The sequence below is a fragment of the Larus michahellis genome, chromosome 1 (assembly GCF_964199755.1).
Source record: "Larus michahellis chromosome 1, bLarMic1.1, whole genome shotgun sequence".
In the NCBI taxonomy this organism is placed as follows: domain Eukaryota; kingdom Metazoa; phylum Chordata; class Aves; order Charadriiformes; family Laridae; genus Larus; species Larus michahellis.
The window spans coordinates 157,928,136-157,942,652 of record NC_133896.1 but is presented as its reverse complement, the minus strand read 5'-3'; the positions used below and the strand labels follow the sequence as shown (position 1 = coordinate 157,942,652).

General features: G+C 40.1%; 1 protein-coding gene across 5 annotated transcripts in view; it reads right to left on the bottom strand.

Annotated features, from left to right (window-relative positions):
- The window catches only part of ANKRD10 (ankyrin repeat domain 10), a 38,378-nt gene extending 24,241 nt beyond the window's left edge, over positions 1 to 14,137 (bottom strand). For 2 of the 5 annotated variants that reach the window (XM_074561443.1, XM_074561454.1), the window contains exons 1-2: positions 13,767 to 14,137; positions 7,497 to 7,649 (exon numbers count right to left, since the gene is read on the bottom strand). In XM_074561443.1, the coding sequence (XP_074417544.1) occupies positions 7,497 to 7,649; positions 13,767 to 13,967 (354 nt within the window). In that variant the 5' untranslated portion in view covers positions 13,968 to 14,137. Of the gene's footprint in view, positions 1 to 1,014; positions 1,256 to 7,496; positions 7,650 to 13,044; positions 13,328 to 13,766 lie in introns of those variants that run through there. The other 3 variants (XM_074561434.1, XM_074561424.1, XM_074561465.1) reach the window with 3 other exon arrangements.
- Positions 14,138 to 14,517: the final 380 nt, after the last annotated feature.

Here is a 14,517-nt window from a genome sequence, read left to right as displayed (position 1 = left end):
AGGTAAATTCCATGCATTGTGATCTACAGGCTGCAAATGAAATTCAGTACTTGCAATTAACCACCAGTATTAAGAACCACAGAGAAGAATCTGTAGTGAAATACAGCCTTGAAGTAGCAAGTAAATATTCAGTTACTGGTTTATGTGATTAAATTATCACAGTCCTCAACACTTTTAATGCATAGCAAGGTTTTGTTTTTTGTTTTTTTTTTTTTTTTTAATTTCCCTCCAAATTTTTGACAGACTTTACTTGTCTGCTCCACTGATATTACACGTTCTAACTGTATGTGCCTCATTTTTGCTTCCCCATTCCTTTTATTAAAATATCAACACTAGCTATTAAAGTAACACAGCACCTTTACTGACTCGCCAGTCTTCATACACAATGTTCACACCTAATTCTACAGTACTAATTATGCTTTAGCTCTATTTGAAATGTGAATATACTCAAAATATGACCATACTACCATCTTGATAGATAGATGGTAACAAGTGTCTTAAATTGTCTGCCAAGCTTCTGAGAAATTAAATCACATCTTTTAGAGCATGTAAATATAAACTGAAGATGAATTCTGGATTACGTGTTATATACTCTCAATTTTCTACTTGCCAATTTTATTTCATGGTAAAATATTTTACAACAAGTTGAAAATTCAATGAGGGTAAGCCAGTTTACCAGTACTTAAGACATATATTCAGCTAAGCAGTGAACCACAAAGCACCCGCAGCAGGGAACAATAATGGTATCAGACAAAGTTTACGTTCTTATAAACTATGGAAAATTGCTGAGGCTGCCACAAAGTTTGGATACAGATAAGAGAAGATAACTCCCTGGAGTCCCTAGTGATTAGAAAACAGCTACACAGCTTTTTTTGAAAATGGCTGTCCATAGCTGATGAACAGAAGACTGCTTTCCAATGAAATTTATGTAATTTCTCCTATTCATAACTTTTCTTGAAGTTACAGGAAGACAGAAACATTTAACAGAGAACACAATTTTATTAACTATCATACCTGGAAATTCATTTGGCACCAATTTATCCAGGAAGATTTTCTTACTAGTGTAATACAGTTTCCCACCATGGAAGCTGTCTTCAATTCATCGTTCAACATTTATTGTTTCCTTTCCCCCTGCCTTTTATTAAAGAGGTAGAAGTGTAGAAAGGAAGCAATTTGCCTCTCTTGTTCAGCATTAGTATTTACTCATCCCAGCCCTAACTAAAAAGATAGTCAGTCAGTGTAAAGTTCAGTTTAGAGAAAGTTAGGTCAATTAGCCATGCATATGACAAAGATGACAAAAATGTTTACTAGCTCCATAAACCTAGCATGGTGTCCACAATGAGATGTGGATAACTGAATTATGAAGCATTTCTGTGGGGAAACACTAGAAGAATTAGAAGAGACCTTGCAAAAGCAGTCCTCACCACTGCGTTACAAGAAGAAACCAAGCTTATAGCAGCTAGCAATCCTGTCACCAACAAACAGAAAAAGATTAGTTATCTCAGAAGAGAATATATGTCTTGAGAAGGGCTTCTTGCAATCACTTGCCCAGAAAAGTGTGTGTCTTTCTCTAAAGCTAAGGTATTTGGCAAATGCTCAGAGAGTGACAGAATATACAGATTTAGATTTTTTATAGCATTTGTTTTAATTATGGCACCTAAATTTCAGTCATCAGTAGTGTTATCTTCTTTTGAACTTCTCCTATGGGACCAAATTATTTGCACTGAAATAGTTTCTGAAAAAGTCTCCTAGCTCTACAAGGAACTCTCCAGGTCATGAGCTAGACTGAAAGGAAAAAAAAAAGTTATCTCCCACTGTAAAATCGCTTTAAAGTTTACTTATTTTTCAACACATTCAAAATGATGCATACAGAGAAAAATAAAGTACTCTATAAGCCTCAGAGCAATCCTGTTTTGATTCAACAATTGGAATGGATGGCACCAAACAGAAAAAGCAATGTAACAGAGGTTTTTCCAAGACGCTTCCGAGAGCAATTCAAGGTCTAGATTGGTAGTACATTTTCATGCATAAGACATCTCTTCCTTATCTCTTTTTTGACTACATGGAGCAAACTCAGTTACTTTATTTTGAGGGGCTCTACAAATTCCTAATTATCCTTGATAACACCTCATAACCCTTCTAATTGTCCACAGTTCCCATACGTGCTTCAGTTCGACATAACCCCTTCTATAACAACACTCCAGGAAGGGAAACATCAATAACTTGTAATGGCCTTTCACATCTACAGAACTTTTCAGGGCCTTATTTACCCTTTTGATGTAACACTGCACCAGCAGCCGAAATTTGTCTCACAATAGAGAAGTCACATTGTAAATAAATGAGTAGAAAAATCAACTAAGTTTCATTAATTTAATATTGAAGATAACAGAAGTTTATGTGGAGACTAAGTATTTTTTTTTGTGTACAGTGCTTCTGAAGAGATGACAAAGCGAGTCATTAGGCACCACAGACATATTTATTTTTTTGCAATTCACTGCTGCTATCAAACATCCTCCTTTCCCTTGGAGGAGCACGACTATCCTTTTGCAAAGACAAGGGCAGTCTTCTCTAGCTTGGGGTCATGCTTAGATAACCACTGAGTTCTATTTAATTTTACTAAGTAATTATCTAGCTTCCTTCTTTATTCTCTTTTTATTTATATGGCTAAAGAGTCTTTTGCTTTTTCAGCTTAAATTTTCTCAGTAAATCTCTCTCAGCTTCATTAATCAGATTTTCTTACTATGCTGCTCAACCTGAAGAGACATTTCCTCTATTGATTAAGTATTTTTCTCAAACTCTCTGCTTATTACCAGGCCTCTTTTGGATGTGGTTATTTTTTCAGTTCAATCTAAAGCCATTTTTTATCCTATTTTCCCTCTTTCTGTCTTTTTTAGGTGCAAATTTCTGTTTGCTTTCAGATCTTCCAGTTGAACTTGGGGCAAATTTCCCATTTTGTTCTCCAAGTTCTAGATATGATTCAGTTAATTTCACTCACTGGTACCCCTTTTATTAAAAAAGTTAACTTACCTGTAAATATTTCTTTTTAAAACAAAAAACCCCATGCACATTTACACTGAAAACTTTCAACTACACGTACTGGTTTTGGCTCGGATAGAGTTATTTTCTTCATAGTAGCTGCTATGGTGCTATATTCTGGATTTGTGACCAAAGCAGTGTTTGTAACACATCAATGTTTTGGCTAGGAGTGGGCTGGGGGTGCACAGGAAGCTGGGAGGTGACATAGCTGGGACTGCTGACTAAGACTGACCAGGGGGATGTCCCATACCATATGATGTCATATACTTAGCAAGAAGAACTGGAGGTGAGGCGTTTGCCAGGGCTGTTGTTGCCTGGGGTCTGGCTGGGCATCAGTGAGCTAGTGATGAGCAATTGCGGGTTTTTTTTTATTGTGGTGTGGGGTTTTAAAGATTTTTTTTTTATCATCACTTGATTTTCTTTTGTTTTTCTTTGTTTCCTTTTTTACCTATTAAACCCACGAGTTTTCTCACTTTTCCCTTCTGATTCTCTCCCTCAACCCACTGGGGGTGGGAACGACAAGCGTGGTGTTTTTTGGTGCTTTGGTGTCTACCAAGCTTAAACCATAACACTATACAAGCATTTCTAGTATAAATATCTGACTAAGACACACAAGTACTATTTTACCCAGCAAGAAATATAAACTAACTCCATTCCTTAACTCGATTGCTGAATTTGAAGTTCTATGAGCTGATCACATTTCTAAAACCTGTTCAGATTTCTTAGACCCAGCACCCTACCCTTTCTGAAGCCAAGAAGTAGAAGCTGGAGAACACTGAGTATTTTTCCACATTCTTTGTTAAAAATGAATTCATGATAGTTTCTCCTTCTGAATTTTGAGTACAGATGAGAACTGATGGAATATTTTTTATCTGGATTTAGTCCAAATTATTGTTTACAATACAAAACTGTACATACCAAAGGAATGAGTGTTTTCTTCCTCCCCACCAAGGATACCAGCATATTTACAGTTCTTGCTAACATGGGTAGTCTAACCCTCCTAAATCTATTTGCCATCACTGCCACATGATGGTAACTGGCTGTATGAAAAGTAAGTTAACATGACCTGTAAGGATGCAGTATTTCTTACCCCTTCTCTTTAAGCCAGGCCACACAAAACTGGTTTTTTTGGCCAATCAATGCACTCAAGATACAACAGAATGTTTAATAGGCTGAGGCTAGAGGGAAAATATATTTCAATTAAGTAACAGGCTTTTTAATCAAGAAGTACTTCGCACTGTCACAGTGAACTAGAGCAGGTAGACAGACAAGTGCAGGTCTTGAGTAACATTATTAAGAACTATTAGCAGGCACTGCCCACTGAACAAAAAAAATAAATAACAGGACTTTCATTGCTTGACACATTAGCTTTCTCCTGTGGATTTTTATGGTGATCCTGGGGGTGAAAAACTGCCCACTGATAATAAAGAGAGATAGATGGTTCTAGCCAGCACATACAGTTAGGCAAGAGGGCTGGGCATCACAGGATATACTCACAGAACTTATTTGGGGAGCAAGGTACAGCTGGGACAAGCAGTTTTCAGCATCTGTCCTTCATTGCTGCTGCCTGAGAAGTGTCCTGGGCAATTGTCACCAGCACTAAGATAGCATTTTCAAGTTTTGCTAAACTTCAGGGCAGGCAGCATGGGCTACAATACAATACCTCAGGGCAGATATGAGAAAGCGTGCATGCAAATTCTACTGAGTACCGGAGGTTTACGTTAAGACTGAGAGACTCGAGTGGATTCCTTTTCAGGAGCTATCCTTTTCTTTTTCCAGAGGTGATGGGTTAGTCTGTAGCCAGTGACCAGGAGTCAGTTTGGAAGGAAAGTTTTACTAGTTTAAATATCAAGTATTCCCAGATCTTTCTCAGCATGTGTTTTGTATCCAGTGTCCATGGAACACTTGTCCTCACACAAGCATTAGCCAGTGACTATGTCTGTTTGAAGTACAGCATCAGTCAGCGAGCTGGAAGGAATAAACAAAATACACATCAGGAAATAGTGCTCCAAAAGCTCAAAAGTGTGGGTGGAAGCCCTAGATGATCACCTGAAAGTGCTTGGAAGTTAAATAAGGAACCAAGATAATTTATTAAGCAGTTCAAATCAAACAAGAATAGTAGAATTTGACTGCAATTCGATAAACAGCTAGAAGGAATTGGGGAGAGCAAAGCATGCACTATGCTTTACATAGCCGTGTATGAAACATTCCAAATATCTGTGGGATGTTTGCTGCTATAGGTGCTAAAGTACACTGTCTAGCTTTCAGTGCTTGTGCACGTGAAACCAGTGTGACTGACCACTTGCATCCTAACAAAGAACTTCAGAAACTTTGTTTCTACTACCATTTTAATTAACCAGAGCCATCTTATTTTGTCATTAAACCAAATCTAAAATACCTCTTTTTGTATGTTCAACTAATATTTTGTGGGAGCAAAAAAGAGCTATTACACTGAAGCATAACTTGAGCCTACCATTAACAACACGCAAGGCTTCCACAGTGTCAACTCTAACTACTATCTATACTAGTGTCCTTTGCCTGTCAATACCTAAATCTGCCCTCAGAGGTCTGTAAGATCCTATCACCACTATCTCATTTGAAAACTTGAGAACCACAGTACTCTTCCTCCTGTGGAGGATCACAGATCTGTTATTTGGATTTGCTCTGGTGATATGCCATCAAAATAATGACTCCTGAGTCACTGGCTAGTCTCGGTGACTTCTCTAAGCTGTCTACTTTTACCTGCCTTCATACCTGCAGTATCATACTGCCTTCTGCTTTCCTTTACAGTCATCTGCACGTTGCCCTCAGCCCATGAAGAGATCTCTCTACACTCTTCTCCTCTTCTTTTGGGGGGCTAGCTGCTACTTTCTTCTTTCCTAGCTGCTACTTCCTTCTTTCTTATAACCTCACTCACTAGATGTGATTTCTTTCCCCCCGCTCCCCCCGCCCCCCATCACGTTCCAGGACAGCAAGCTTGTTCTTCAACTCCATTTCAACCTCACTGGTTAGTTCTTCTCTTTATCCTCATAGTTGGAAACTTTCATTCTTCTCATTCATTCATTTTCATTCATTCTTCTCTTCTCATTTAGCAGATATTTGTACATCTTTATTCTGTGCATGCCATGTTTCCTCTCTAATCACCGTTTCTTTACATTCTTACCTGTTCTCCAGATGAATTTATAGTTCTCGTATTTTCTCTTCTGAAGATTCTACCACTATGCAGCAATAACTTATTGCATAAGTTACTTTTGTCAGGTATCAAGGAGAAGATGCGATCTATAGCCTCTGCATCCAGTCACCTTCATTGTTTCTACAATTCTCCTGGTGTCTCACAGCTGTTCTCAGTGCACCAGCCTTCTTTTCTGAAAACTCAACACAAACTTCCCCATTTCTTATTTTTGCATAGCTTAAAAAAAAAAGAACCAAACTCTAGAAACGCAAATGTTTAAGTTCTTCAGCAGACTTAGCTTAACTCTACTGCATATAGAACAGTCTGGCCATTAAATATTTTAAGAAAAGTATGATGCACGATTTAACAGACCAGACATTTTACAGATGCTGTGCTATACTACAGCTTTTAGTAAATGCATATGCTGAGTATTAATTACTCTCTTAGAATATTATAAATAATTTTGAGTACTGTTATAAAGGCACACATCATGTATGCCCAGCATAGATAATAGATCCATTTAGTACTGCAAACATTTTCTCCAAAAGCATGATAGTTTTGAGCGCTCGATTCTGTTACTGTGTCAGAGTATAACAGTCCTTTACAGGAATTTTGCTATATTAATGCACTCTCTGCTACTAAATCAATCATTATCCATACTCACAGTAAAAATAACGGAAAATTATTTAAAAAAATTTAAAAAATAATCACCCATTCATTCTTCATTACTACAGTACATGTTTCTGATCTATTTGCAGGAAGTTACTAGAAAAGTTTTGGAAATAATCTAAAAAGGAAAACAGCATGAAACCAGATGCACCATAAACTAAACTGTGGCAGACCTTACTAGTTAGATGTATGACTAAATCATGAAGTACTACATAGGACTCATGGTTCTGTAGGTAATGGTGAATTTTTCAATTCTTAACATACTAAAGTAAGATGTTCCTCGCTAGCCTTTTTTCTTTCTCCCAAAAGAGGTATTAGAATATCAGAGTACTTGCTAATGCTGCCAACACCAGAGCAGCATACCATTTTGTTCAGTAAGTAGCAAGATGTCAATTCCTAAAACAAATGTTCTATAAACCTTTAGTGGCTTAAAGGACATCTATTAGTCCTATCTACACTATAAAGAAAAAAGTCTATAGCCGATAATTAAGTCATTTGACTTCAGCTGATGTTAAAAATTTATCTGTATGTGAATGAAAGGATCATACATGTAGAAAAAAGGGACCAAGACACTCCTTCCAAAACTATATGCACACATTAAATATGCATGAATCCATACCTGTTTGTTTATGTTGGCCCCCACTTGAATCAACCAATTCAGGCACTGTGGATGTCCTCCAAAAGCAGCAATGTGGGCTGGTGTTTGAGCAAAACGTGTTGTACTGGCATTTACAGAAGCTCCAGCTCTTACTAACTGCATTAGGCACTCCAGCTTTAAAGACATGAGGAAATAAAACCGAAAACATTACACAGATGTGCTATGACAATTAACATGTGCTAAATAAATACATAAAAACTATAAAAGTTAAACTTACTAGTCAAACTACATGGTTGCAAAACAAGAGAGAATACGAACATTAGGATTTTGCCCCTCCTTCCTATACTCCCCCCCCTCCTTTGGCCATACCTGAAAAGTACTTAATTCTCACCCCCAAAACTCAATTCCAACATTTGTTTTCAGGATGGGGGAAGAGAGGGCATAAATATCTCAAAGCTGCCTACAAGAGCTATTTGGTTCACTTTTGTTAGCGACAAAAAGAGTTCCGATCCAGCAAAGCTGCAAACATGATACTAAACAGACTTTATTTGTTAACTCTTGCCAAAACAACAGTGTTGTTAGGAGATATGTAGATGTATTCCCAGGAAAGTTTAGAGAAAGGTAAATCAGAAAAACACAAGATTTTAAATATCTTTAATGCTTACCTAGAGTGAAAGAAGCAGATTACTAATGAAAGCCAATACTGTTAGTATTACGACAAATCTATAGAAAGAATAAATTCTTTTCGCCATTTTCCTGTTACGACAGCTGAAGAGCTGTTTGTGGCAATACCAAAATAAAAGCCCTCTTTGTTTTAAAAAAAAACTGCAGTATTCTGTCACACTATATTCTGACTTCTATTTTCCCATCTTACTAACCAGAAGTGTCAGATATCCAGCTACTATTTTTAAATGTTCATAACATCACATTTGTAGAAGCCAAGCAAACCACAGCCACAATGACCTCAACTTTCAAAAACAGTCAAAAAAATCTCCTTTCCTGTCACACAGTAACATTGTCTTTTTGTTGATAGGAAAAGGAATGCACTATGCTAAAATAAACAGTTTAGTCTAGGCTTCCATTTATTATGGTTAGAAAAGAAACACCACCACACATACACCCCCCCCACAAAACAAAAAGCCACCATACTGACTCATGATATTGGTTCATACACAACAAAAATCTACTGGTCAGTCTCTCATAGTTAAAGAAAATGTTTGTGAGCCATATCACAGCTATGGAATAATCTGTTCATAAAGGAGCAGTTAAAAAGCATCAGAAAGTCAGCTGGCAACTTGATTACAGATAGAAACACACATGTCACGATTCCAACATTCTTCTCTACTGCTGTATGTCAAGTCTCTCTCTCTTTTTTTTTTTTACCTGTAAATTCCTGATCTTGATGAGTTACATACATGAGATGTAAGTACCAAACACCATAGTGAAATATTTTATATTAGCTTTGCAAATGTATTGTGAACTTCAATTGTTTCCTTCCCTGTGTAGTTCAAACACACACATACGAATTCTAAGCTTCAGGATATGCAAAAGTACTTTTTTGGACTGTAATGGACTTGACAATGGATACAGCTGTACCACTAACTCACTAATTACGTGAAGTAAACATGTATGGATGAGGGCAACTGAAATATTGCTGTATTAATGAATCTAGCTCCACAAAACACAAAATTACCAAAGAAAAAGTACGTCTTCAAAAGCAAACAAGTATTTTTAACTAAAAAAAATTTACATAAAAAAATGGTGTAGGAAAATCTATATTTCTAATGCTGGATTACTCACATACATTTTGTATTTGCTACTCATAGACCTTCCTTGGTGTTCACATGCTAGCACCCTAATATTGCTGTTAACCCTTAGAAATTATTAATAATTTTAACACTGTAATTATTAATAAGCAATAAGATGGAAAAAAACTCCAGCTACACCAAGAAGTTCCTCTACTATAACTGCAAACAAAAATAAAGTTCAGCCAGTTTTTAAAACAATAGACTTCTAATGGAATTAATCTGAAAACACTTTCAGACAAGCATTACAACTTCAGTAAAGAATAGTATTTCCTGCACAGAAACTGGGATGAAAGAACTTCCATAATTGGACAGGCATTACACCCTGTCAATTGAAAGCGGAAAAGCATTGGAACTGGATCACCAGCATCATCTTGCACTGTTTAAATCTGCTTTATAAGATGACTACATGTCGTGATTACCTATACAACTTCATGTTTAAATGTTTTTTTCTTGTGTGCCCCCAACCCCCAATCTCTTACAGGATTTTAACAATGTAGGTTATGTTTCATTCCATTAAAAGCTCAAGCATGGGTCAGAAAAACCTGTTTCTTCCAACATTCTGGAATAATGAGGTAAATTACTTCCATGGATAGGAAAAGTCAATGTAATGAAAAACAATAACTCACTTGATTATTTACGCTAGAGATCAGGACACACAAGTCTGCTTTCATCAAATAACCTTTTAGAAGGTATTTTCCACTGTATTGTTATACCTAAAGCAGAGGTTAAACTGATTTAATGAGGAAGAAAGACAGCCCTCCACATAGGACACAACACTGGCAAAATACCAAGGAAGAAACAGTCATTTTTATCTGTACTACTTTTGTTCCAAAAGAAACAGAATGTACCTACTACTATTCTGCTTCCTATAAACAGTCAAATGGCAAAAATAAAAGTAGAAGAGTACAAGCAAATACATGTGGTCAGAGAAAATAAAAATACACATGCAAGTAGTTAAAAAGAAAAATGAAATTAAGGTTAGTAGAAGTCAAAGTGAATTAACAGCGACTTCAGTTTTTTATGCAAGCCCTTCATTTTCTACCTCTCTGGTAGCTTTTTAGATTGCTAACAGTTTTACATTTTGACCCATCTTCTCAGAAACCTACTGAATGCCAGGGTAATTTAGGGCACTGTATAATTAACTCTAATTGGAATACAGCAACTCTAATGGGAATTAATTTACATCTTGGGGTATGAACACTTCTCTGCAGTCAAGAAACATCCTGAAAATGCAAACTCCACCACAGACACTCAACATAGCAAGTATATTTGGATTTGCTACTATCTCTAAAAGGAGGCCACACTGTCATTAAAACTCCAGGTATTACAACCAGAAACACTGGTTGCAATATCTACCATTTTCAACTTACTTTGTTGGCATTTTATTTATTACTTGCAAGCTGTCCAAGTATGTTTCAGAGTAAGCTATTCAAAAATACTGTGTTTTCAATTTTAGTCTTAAGATACTCCAGTTTTATCGGTGCTAGTGTTAGATCAGTATTCCCCCCAAAAAGGTATTTTTCCTCTTTCAACTATTCATTTCTAACAGAATTTGAATGTTGATTCTACTTCCTTACTGCAGCATATCTACAACTGCGTGCAAGAATGTAGTCCTACGTAGCTTCATTCTAAAATGGTTTTGTACTGATACAATGAGGGCTTTCTTCTATGTTCAAATTATGCAACAGATAGTGGGAAAGAAACATCTCTACACTGCTAAAGGTCACCAACCCTAGACTGATGCTCTGTGTCCATGCACACATGTATCTGTATCTATGAACTCTTCTAGATTTCACTGCTTACAAGAAGTTGTTCAACAAGGACTTCTTCCAGAAAGAAGCTATACCTGTTTTGTAATTTCAGCCTCCTACACAGCTGCAGTTAGAACATGCTGCTAAATGGCCCTGTATCAGAAGGACAGCCATGTAATTTCTTTCAAGAAAGACAAACAAGTGAAAATCCCACAAAATCTAGAAAAACAAAGAAGTGAAGAGGAAGAGTTTTGTTCAGTAACTACTAATGAACCATTTCTCAAAGTATCAGAGTTTTAAAACATTAATTCTTTGAAATTAAGAATTCTCTATTTGAAGCTTTGATTAATCTGAACTTGGAAAAAAAGTGTAAATAATAACAGAAGACATGCATATGAATGTCCCCTAAGAGCAGCTATTGTTTCACTGCTGGCAACCATCTACTAACTGGTAAAAGGTAAAAGTATAACTATGCTACACAAACACAAAGTCAGTTGAGTTTGGGATCCAATTACATTAGTGTAACTTTTTCAAGTGTGTTATATAGTCTCTGGTTCAGAGAAAGGAACACTACCTAACAAGACTATAAAACCTGCAGATAACTTACATAAATTGAAACTGCCTAGACCTTGTCACAAGGTTTTTAGGAAAGTACATACATTCAAAGTTGAATAAAACTCATTTATAGCCTAGGTCATCCTTTCAAGTCTCATTTCACTTGCCAGATTTTTCTCCCTTATACGCAACAAGAACAACAAAAACAGGTATCAAATTTTGCTGATACTCAAGAATGAACATGGCAAATATAAACACAGTATCTTGCAGACTGACTTGTTGCCTTTGTGAGCTGTTTCTGCAAGAGACTCTTCAACAGAAACTAGAACGTACACAAAAATTCACATAACCTAGATGGCTAGTGGAAAGCTGAAGATGCTTAGAGGAAAAAACAGAACAACACAGACTGCCATAAGTGTCTACTGAAGAGAAGTTCTTATGAGATGGAAAAATGAAACAGGAAGCTGTAATGCCAAATTAGCATCTTCACATTTTTTATTTTTTTGTGAGTGTACCTCATAATAAAATTTAAGGCACTCCACTTTTTTTTCCCCTGAGTGTAGAATGTAGACAATTATTAGCTTCTTTCTGAACAGATAAAAGGCTACCATAGGCTTTGTTTTCTGTGGGGTTTGGGTTTTTGTGGGGTTGTTGTTGTTTTGGATGGTTTGGGTTTTTGTTTGGGTTTTTTTGTTTCAAGACTGAAGGGCTACTTCTCTGTGTTTCTAAAATGGTTCTCAAACAAGCACTGCAGGTAAGATGACTTAACATAGAGAAACCATCTCTTCATAAACCATGACAACTGCTAAGTACATTCACTTTCCTTCCGTGGCACACAATCAACAAACAAATAGAAATATATTGGAAATGGGAGGCAGAACAAGAACAAAAGCTCCTCAAAATCCAGAGCCAGACAAATCAATGAGGGGAAAAAAGACCCCAACCCCAGCCCTCTAAGGCCCGCACAATCACTGCATTAGAAACAGGAAAGGCCTACATAAAACCAAGAAATTAAGATAACACCCATCTTAAGACTTGAAGTTAGAGCTAAGTCAGAGAAGAAAGACCCTTTAGAAATATTTGGATTATTTTTTCAAATTATCTATTTCATAAATAGCTGTTAATTCCCATTTTTGAGTTTGCCAATCCAACAAAGGTGATCATAAACACATTTATTTTGAAAATGCTACTAGAATTCTCATATAGCATGGCTTCAAACACTGCCTGTCAGCTTAGAAAGGTCTCTGAAAGAAATCGAAAGCAGAGATTTCAGGGACATAGGCTAAGTAAATCCTACTTTTTACCTAAATACGAAGTTCCATCCGCGGAATCCAGAAACATCTATAGTGTACCTACTTCTCACGTTTTGATCTTTTCCCCACTGTAACAATGCCAACGCAGTTAATTCCATACCCGCATCTGCGCGCATATAAACCACAACGTATTTTTCCATACCGATAGCAACAAAAGGAGGACTTTACACGCACAAGCATCTTCTTCCCAAACTCCTAACGAGCCGGTCGTCATAACACAGGCCCCACAACAAAACAAATCTCCAGGTGTGGAGCCCGAGGACGATAAGGTCCGTGACGACTGGAGACAAAGCACGAAAGGAGGATGGGTGTGCAGGGGTGGGGTGGGGTAGAAGTGGTCGCCGTCTCGGAGGTCCCTGTAGTCCTGGCCAGGAGGTTCGGAGAGGGTCTGGGGAAGCGGGAGGGGGGGCCGTGGGCCCGCCCCTCCTCCTCCTCCCCCCCACTGGCTCCCACCGCCCCGGGCGCCGTTTGAAAGCCCGACTGACAGACCTAGGGCCGCCTCAGCCAGCCAGCTTGCCCTGAAGGCAGCGAAAAAAAAAAATAAAAGGGGTCGCTGCCTCGCCGCCGGGGGTGGGATGAAATGATGCGGGAACGGCAGGTGCCACCCGCCCCCGCGGTCTGTCCCACCCCCGGCCTGGCTGGCGGCAAGGACAAGGCCCCGAAGCCCAGCGCCACGGCCTCTCCCCGCCCGCCCCATCCCCTGAGGGGAACCCAGCGGCGCGGCGGCCGCCTCCCGCCACAGCGCCGCGCAAGGGGCAAAGATGGCGCCGCGATGCGCGGGAGCGGGACCGGCGCCCTCCTTCTCCTTCCACTTCCCCCCCCCCAGCTCCCGCCGCCGCCCCCGCTCCGCCGGCCGGGCCCCACCTTGCCGAAGTGCGCAGCCCAATGGATGGGCGTCCAGCCGTAGAAGGAATCCTCGGCCGCCAAGTCGGAGCAGGGCGAGCTCTGAAGCAGGGCGCACAAGGCGGGCAGGTCCCCATCGCGGCAGGCGCGGTGCAGGGGGAAGCGCAGGGTCAGCAGCTCCTCGCTGGAGAAACCCGCCTCGGGGCCGGCTCCTAGCGACATGGCGGGCAGGGGAGGGCAGGGTAAGGCAAGGCAAGGCAAGATAGGGGGGGAAGCAGCAGCAGGGGCGAGGGGAGGGGGAATGGGGGGAGGGGGGAAGAGAAGAAGCGGGCGGGCAGGGGCACACTGCCCGGGATGGAAACGACGGCGACTGCGGCGGCCGCTGGCTGCCCGAGCACAAAGGAAGCGAGGCGGGGCCGCGCGCGCCGCTCCGCCCCGCGGGGGCGGGGGCCGGGGCCGCGCGTCCGTCCGGGCGCCGGAGGCAGCTGGGCGGGAAGCGGGCGGCCGCCGTCCGTTTTTTCTGTTGCCCGAGGACGGAGGGACGTTACCCCGCCGCCGCCGCCGCCTGAGGCAGCTGGTTTGGCGGCAGCCTCCGGGGAAGGGTGGGAGGGGGCCTCTTCGAACCCGGCTGCACCGGCGGGGAGGGACGGCGCCTCTGGGCTCGCCGGGGAAGGGCCGCCGGCGCGGCGGTGGTTTTTGCGAGGGGAACGGTCCGTGTCGCCGCTGCTCTCCCCGCGCAGGCGGTGCCTCCCGGGCCGTGGGCTGTGCCGCG